This window comes from Siniperca chuatsi, linkage group LG9, assembly GCF_020085105.1.
Source record: "Siniperca chuatsi isolate FFG_IHB_CAS linkage group LG9, ASM2008510v1, whole genome shotgun sequence".
Taxonomy (NCBI): Eukaryota; Metazoa; Chordata; class Actinopteri; order Centrarchiformes; family Sinipercidae; genus Siniperca; species Siniperca chuatsi.
The window spans coordinates 17,082,854-17,090,396 of record NC_058050.1 but is presented as its reverse complement, the minus strand read 5'-3'; the positions used below and the strand labels follow the sequence as shown (position 1 = coordinate 17,090,396).

At 40.6% G+C, this 7,543-nt stretch overlaps 1 protein-coding gene across 8 annotated transcripts in view; it reads right to left on the bottom strand.

The window, feature by feature from the left end:
• Positions 1-3,373: 3,373 nt before the first annotated feature.
• Positions 3,374-7,543, bottom strand: part of ptprub (protein tyrosine phosphatase receptor type Ub) — a 151,538-nt gene continuing 147,368 nt past the window's right edge. For all 8 annotated transcript variants that reach the window (XM_044207849.1, XM_044207848.1, XM_044207850.1 and 5 more), the window contains 2 exons: positions 6,195-6,330; positions 3,374-6,084 (listed from right to left, as the gene is read on the bottom strand). In XM_044207849.1, the coding sequence (XP_044063784.1) occupies positions 6,022-6,084; positions 6,195-6,330 (199 nt within the window). In that variant the 3' untranslated portion in view covers positions 3,374-6,021. The remainder of the gene's footprint in view (positions 6,085-6,194; positions 6,331-7,543) is intronic.

Genomic DNA, 7,543 nt, shown 5'->3' with positions numbered 1-7,543 from the left:
TAATTATCTACTGTTTATGACAGAAGTGCATACAACAAAAAAAAATAAAGGCTTACAGTTTAGTTTATTTACTATTTCTATAAACACTAATTAAGATCCATGTGCAGTAGCTGCTGTCTGCCTGGATCATTTTGACAAGTTTATTATTTTTAAAGCAATAAAGGGAAATGGTACACTTTACTGACTGTAGTATATTCCCAGCGTTTGTTCACTACCCCTAAAGGAAATCAAAAAGACTTCTGTTCTTGTTGAAGTTTGTCAAGGATGAAAATGAAGTATGATTGATGTTAGTCGTCGCTTGTGGCCCCATTTTTCTGCTCTAAATAAACCGAAGGATAAATCCAGTTGCTAAGCCAGTCCCTCAAAGGGCTGACCTTTTGATAAACCCATCTCTCAAATTTATGGCAGCTTGGAGATGCTTTATTGCCACAACCTAGAACTGGCTCATGTTGGCATGAGATCATTTACAAGCTTCTCTCCAGAATCCTCAAGGCTCAACATCGCTATATGTGTACTAACAACGAGAGATTATCCTTGGAGCAAAATAACTTCAGCCTCTGCTTCACCTGGTATTGTGTTGTTATCAAGATAGGAGTGGCAGAGAGATTTTGTGTGTAAAACTTTGACATTTCAGCACTACAACTTCCTAAACTTTATTCTTTGCTTTCCCAGGATTTCACAGCTCCCCTCTGCCCTGTTTTATTTTAAGGTGGCCATTTCATGCCAACCATTTGGTTTCCCTCCACTAGCTTAATTCAGCTGTTGAATTCAAGGCCACAAACTGATACAGGTCAAAGCATCCTAAGTTAAAGGTAGCTGGTGTCTGTGGTGGAAGCAAACTACTGTGGGGTTTTGTAACAGCAAAAGGTGAGTGTGATAAAGAGGAAAGAGTTGAGTCATTCATGTGTCCTCTGATTCTGGTTATCTGTCTCTGGCTTCTTGTTTGCCTGAGTGATCTGGGCTGGAACCATCAGGAGCTCCCTCTCTTCCCCTTGTTCATGTGAACCATGACTTTCACTGAACTGAGAGCACACTGCTGAGATAAGGGCTCCAGTCAGACCGACTGCGGCAATGGAACCAGTGAGAAAACATGGTGGACAGAGCCATCTGGCCAGCTCCTCTGTCCTCGCTCTGCTGAGCACAAAGCTGGAGCCACCTGTCTTGTCTGCTGCACTATCCAGCAGAAGTTGAGTACCACCAGGATGGTAAGACAAGATAATGTGTGCATGTGTGTGTATTTTATAGGAAAAATGCAGACAGAGGAAAATAATTTCTCCTCAGAGAATAACAGTCTGTTTACAAGTCTGTATTGCTTCTAAGAAATCATATAATACATTGATCCAGATCTTTCTCATTTCTAAAAGCCCCTAACACTATTTCCATGTTAAAGGATATGCAACTTCTCTTCCTACTTATTGACTGAGGCTTAGGCAAGGTCATCTGCAAAAGCTTTTGTGACAATATTCTCCCAGAGAATATTGGATTTTATCCGCATCTATTAGCAAAGCATTTGGCATGAAAGAAGAAACATTTAACATTTACAGCCTGTATCATGTCTCTGTAGCTATTTGGCACCAAGTGAGCAGTGATTCCCAACCTGGGGGACATGTATCCCAGTGGGTACTTGTGCAGTTGCTGGGGGGTAGATGCAAAGATTGTGGAGTGAAAAAAATAAAGTTATGATTAAAAATGTATCCAAATACTTGTGTTTAGGGAGAAAATAACCATCCAAATATACACCTGCCACCCACCTAATTAAGTTAAAATACTATGCCTTGCAGCAAAGGCATGAAATCTAGTTAGCTAGCAAGCTAGCAGAGAAGTCGAAAAAGTTAGCTAAAAGTAGTGTGTAAATGGTTCAAAGGGTTAGCTAAGAGCGGATATAACATTTAAAATAAATAGCCAATAGTAATGGATAATTACTTCAAATAATTATTGGATAAACAGGTGAAATAAAAGTAATGGATTAATTGTCACAATAGTTGGCTAAGAGTAAAATGGTTTAAATAGTTAAAACTATTGGATAAATTGTCTTAGTAACAGATGAATGGTTGACAAAGTTAGCTAAAAGTAATGGATGAATGGTTGAAATACACTGTAGTTAGCTAAGATACATGGTTTAAATATTTAACTAAAAGTAGTGGATAAACTGTTAAAATAATTAGCTAAATGTAACTGATAAATGGTCAGACAAAAAACGTAAGAACTACTAGTTGAGGGAAGTTATAGCAGCTATATAGCACCCTCCTTCCTATCAGTTGACTCTGCTGGCTGTCAGACCCCACTGCCGTTTTACAGAAAATACACGACAGTGTATCTAGTGCGAGACTCACCAGGGAGACCGGGGAGAGGCCGACATCCATTGAGCCTGTCAGTGGAGGAATTTAAGACAGGAAGCCCAGAGAGAAAAGACTTATAAGTTACCTTGCACACAGCAGTCATTACACCATCAGAATTAAATGATAAGATTCCAATTACCCGCTAATTTAAACCACTGGTCAAATATGAGTAGTAAAGGATGATGGAGCATGCCGCTAAGGATTTCATGTTGTAATAGCTTTCTGCAGGTGAAAAAGGAAATTGAGAAAATCTTGCAGATATTAAATAGGATAATGCAAATGACCTGCCTCCATGAAAAAGCTCCTTCTCTCTGTCAAGTTAAATCTGTAATGCATTTTCGCTCCTTCTCACTGACATGACAAATGAAAAATCTCATCTAAATAACACTTGTATTTATCAATACACTCCTTTACCATATCTGAAAGTTTGTTTTTAAAGCTGATCAACCTCCAAACATTCTAAAGGCGAATCCATATGGTCTACATTGTCCTCAGCCCAACAGTAGGATGTCTTGTCCTCTAATTAATCTGGCTTGTCCCCCTGCTAAACACTGGATCCGTTTGCAGGACTGCTGCATTATTCAACATAGCCGCTGGTGAGAGAGGAAGTCTGTGGTCTGGAGTCACCTTACTCTGGGCAGAGCAGCAAAGCGAGAGAGATGGAGAAGGATGAGAGGGAGAAATGAAAGTGATGGGGGAGGAGTTGAGGATGGGGGAGGTGAGAGGAGGAGAGAGAAAGAGGTGGTGGTGGTGGGGGGGTATGATGAAAAGGGGAAAGGGAAAGAAATAAGGTGAGAGATTAAAAAGAGGGGAGAGATCAAATGGTCGATGTGGTTCAAGGCGAAGGGAACTGCTACAACAACACATCCGTATGAGAAACCGCAGGAGGGTCAAAGACTTATAGACAGGAAGTCCATGTCCAGCTGTCAGTTCTCTGCTTCTGCTGACAAACCAATTATAAAACCACACCAAATCTTCTAGTTGTGTATGCATTTTTGACAGAATATCCAATGATGAGTTGACAAAAACACATCTCTTTTTTCCCTCTTTGTTCTTTTATTGTTGAACGTTGTTATTCTTCAGAACAAACCCCTTCCTGACCCCAAAATACATCTGTCTTCTCCGTCTCTCTCATTAAATACACACCTTGCCCCGACAAATACAATGGTCAAAAACACAGTAGTCATGTAGGCTACCATTGGTTCACACAGAGACACACAAGTGAAATCGACGGCGCTCTCGGGTCAGTCGCTACCACTCAGAGAGCAGTTATAATAAAAAGCTTTGGAATGGTGAAAGTACAATGCACTCACACAGTCGTGGCTGCTGGAAAACACAGCCGGTGAAATAAATGATGTGGTTTGGGATATTTTGAAATTAACTAAATGAAATGCAAAGCAGACAGTGGATTCATACATGCTTTGACAGACCTGTTTTACTCAGAACGCTGGAATGAACACTCAGGGAGACTCCGTTGTTCAAAGTTCGGGCAATAAACTCACAAAATGGTCATTTACAGCACATTCACCTTTGTGGTTATGTAGTGGTTACTTACTGTACGTCTTTACTCTCGGCAAACATATAGTATATTATTCACATAGTATTCACATAACATAATATACATCTGTATGTACACATTCCTTCCACCCTCGAGAAAAAGTGTCCAGGCACTTCCTCCAGTGATCCTGCGTCAGATCACTGACTACACTGTAGCTACCTCATTCTTCCTCCTCATCAAAAACAAGCTGCTCTATCAGTGAACCTGTGGGAGCCTGGTGATGTTACAATACTGTTAGATTCCTCACATATTCTGGTGCTCCCACCTGAACCAGACTGTGAGTTCACCTAGCTGCCAGTTTGTGGGCTTCAAGGTCTCTCTCCTTGTTTATTTAGGGCAGGTCCTGGAGTGATACCTTTACCGCGCTCCTTGAAAACCTGCACTTAAAGGAGAGGAGTTTCAGGAGATATGGTGGAGCATAACATATTTTAAAGGGCAATAATGGAGTATAGAATAGATATTTTCTTGATTCTGGGACAAAATGTTAAAAAATGAAAAGAGAATTGCTTGCTGTCTGTGTGTAGGGAATCTTTTAGGAGGATGTTTCAAAGCTGACTCAGATCATTATGTGTATCACACATGCCAACCTGCCTGAGTTTCTTCCACTGATTCAGGCATTAACAGTTCCACTGGTCTCCAGCCATTGGCCAGTAGGTGAAAAACAGTGGATTTTATTTGTCCATCAAGTCAGGGATAGCTAAGCAGCAGGGTCGGTGGGCAACTGTTTCCTACTATTCCTCCTGTTTAAAATAACATTTTTATTTTAAGATACTAAAAATGACCACCAATGTGAAAACACCAATATGTTCAGTGGTGGGTGATGACGCAATGTAGCATTTTTTTCCCTCTGCACAATGTTAATGCCCCTTTTTATTTATATATATTTACTTTATTTATTTTACACCACTAGGAACAACAACTAATATTCATGTCAAAATTGGCAAAATGAACCCCCTACCTTAAAGGGTTATGATAAAATTCAAACTGGTTTAGCTTGCTTCAACAGTTTACAGTACAACCAAATGTCTCAGACAAGAAAGGAGTAAAAGGAGTTACAGGCTCAAACCTGTAACCCAGCACTGGTTCGGACACTTCACCACAGCATTAATGGAACATAATTTTTCACACCGCCACTATGGCATGTCGGTACATTTCTAACAGTTTCCCCTGCTCCTTTTTCTTTCCCGCTGGGTATAAAATACAAACACTTTGGAGCGAGAACATTAGCTGATGCAGTACATACTGTATGTTTGTAGGCATATATCAAGATGAATCAGTAGAACAAAGTAAAGAGAGGATTCAAGTCAGTCAATGGGGTTGGCACTGTGACAGTAATGAGACAGGAATCTCCTGTGGTGGCACCAGGCTCCAGTGCTGTGGTCTCTGGAAACGTCCACCTATAGCACACATGGTAATCCAGCACAAACATTATGGCAAAAATACAACACATTGCACTACTGTACAGTTTCTGCATCAATACTGTTGAGGACTGGGCTGGTCTATCCTAATGCTGTAGGTCTCTTGTTAAAATCTCGTGTTGCTGTTTGTACACCAGTATGACAACCTTTTTAGATTTATTCCGTGATTTGAATAAATCTATCCTATCATCAGAGAATAAGGCAGTTTATGGTATGGTAGATAATTCATGCCACAACCACAGTGGACTGCTGTTGTATGTAGCTCTTAAGAGAGAATAAAATGCTTCCACGTTTATATAATTCTGCTGTAACTCTGCAGCCCCCTCGCTGTTTGAATGAAACGATGATACACAGCCAAGGTGACCCTTCTTCAGAATAGACAGGTCCATTTTGTAGCTCAGAATATTGTTTTGCTGCTACAGAAACCCTTAGCACAAAAGAGCTTTAGTCCGGAGGCAAAGAGGACCGAGAAAAGCACAAAAAATATCAAAAGAGATAAACATCACCAACAAGGAGGAAATCACAGCTGTACATTAAAGGTTAAAAGTTAGAACCATGACAATGTTTTTTTTTCCCTCTCCTTCCTTTGCAGTCCTTTCAATGCCAAGTCCACAGGTCCAAACTTTAAAGTAGAGGGGTCACTGGGTGGCCTTAAAATCGAATCTCCAGCGCATGGGATACCGCCGCTGTGGTAAACATTTAGTTGCTATCTACCATCAAAGCAGTCCAAGTACTCCAGGACAAGGTCATAGCAGAATCGATACTGGTCCTGTGGAAAAATACAATATTCTTAAATTAAAAAGTGAAAACGAGAGTAATTACACGAATATTTTTGCCACTTCAGAACACATAGCTTGATTTATTTACAGACTCTCTTACCAGAGACTCCACCATGTTGGGTTTGCAGTTGCGTAGAGTTTTGACAGCATAGAAGATGTCCACCATGTTCTGGTACTGGATCATCTCAAGGAGAATGTTGCAGGCACAGAACGTCCCACTGCGACCACCACCATTACTGCAGTGGAGAAGATGTATTTTTAAGAAAAACATCTTAGCTAGATGTCTTATCTTTTTCATTTTATTTGAAATTAGTTTTTATCCTTTAATGTTGTATTTTAGCAATGCTAGCAACGTGCCTCTAGGGATGGCAATTTCCACATATGTGAAATATTTGATGGACCGTCATAAAATCTTTGTACCGACATTCATGGTCCCCAGAGGATGAAGCCTAATTACTGGCGATCCCCCAACATGAGCATGTTAGCATTGTCATTGTGAGCATGTTAGCAGGCTGATGTTAGCATTTACTTAAAGCACCACTGTGCCTAAGTACAGCCACACAGCTGCTAGCATGGCTGTAGACTTGTTTATTAAATGTTTTTTAATTGTAATTTGTGCACTTTAAAACAGCATTTGTGTTTCAAATATGCCATATTAATAAGCTTGCCCTGTTTTGCCCCCCATTACATGCAGTTTATACCTTGACTGTCAGTATGATGCAATCCTGATGCTATGAGTATGTACTGAGTATGTACAGTAAATTTCAATATGTACAAATATATCTCAGTTGCCAGAGGGAATGAGCCTCCTAATATGTTTAAGTGGGTTCTAAGAAGACAATGATACAGTATAAGCAGGGCAGAATATGTGTAATCTGATAACCCTGTTTTTGTGTTCATGCCACCTCATGAAAAACAGGCATTTGATACAGTTCATACAGCATGCACACACTATCTTGATACAAAAATAGCGACATGAGAAAAGCTGTAAGGAAGAGAAAATTGAGAAATAACAGCACAGTGTGGCATTTCCTCGGAAATATTGTCCTGGTCATCATAAATGAAAGGCAATATCAATAAACTACTGGAGGACAATCCACTTCCTCTCTCCTGAGAAAAACGCAGGGGAAGGTAGGCACGGAAGCCTCCACAGCGTACACAAGCAATATTAAGGTAATCAATCGTCGTCAGTGCCTTGGCAGTCCTGAATTTACTGTAGTGAGAACCATCGCATTCTGTATTAAGCCATAATTGATTTGATCTCCATAATCTCTTTCCTGGTTGTCGTGGGTAACACTGTGTGACAGCGCTGACTGATGTGCTTTTGGATGGGGGCGGTGGGGATGAACGTGTGATGGTTTGGCAATGAGTTGGACGGACCCATTCATATTCATCAGTGGGTGTGCGCTCCGGGGGCTTAGGACAACAGAGGAGCATACAACACCACAC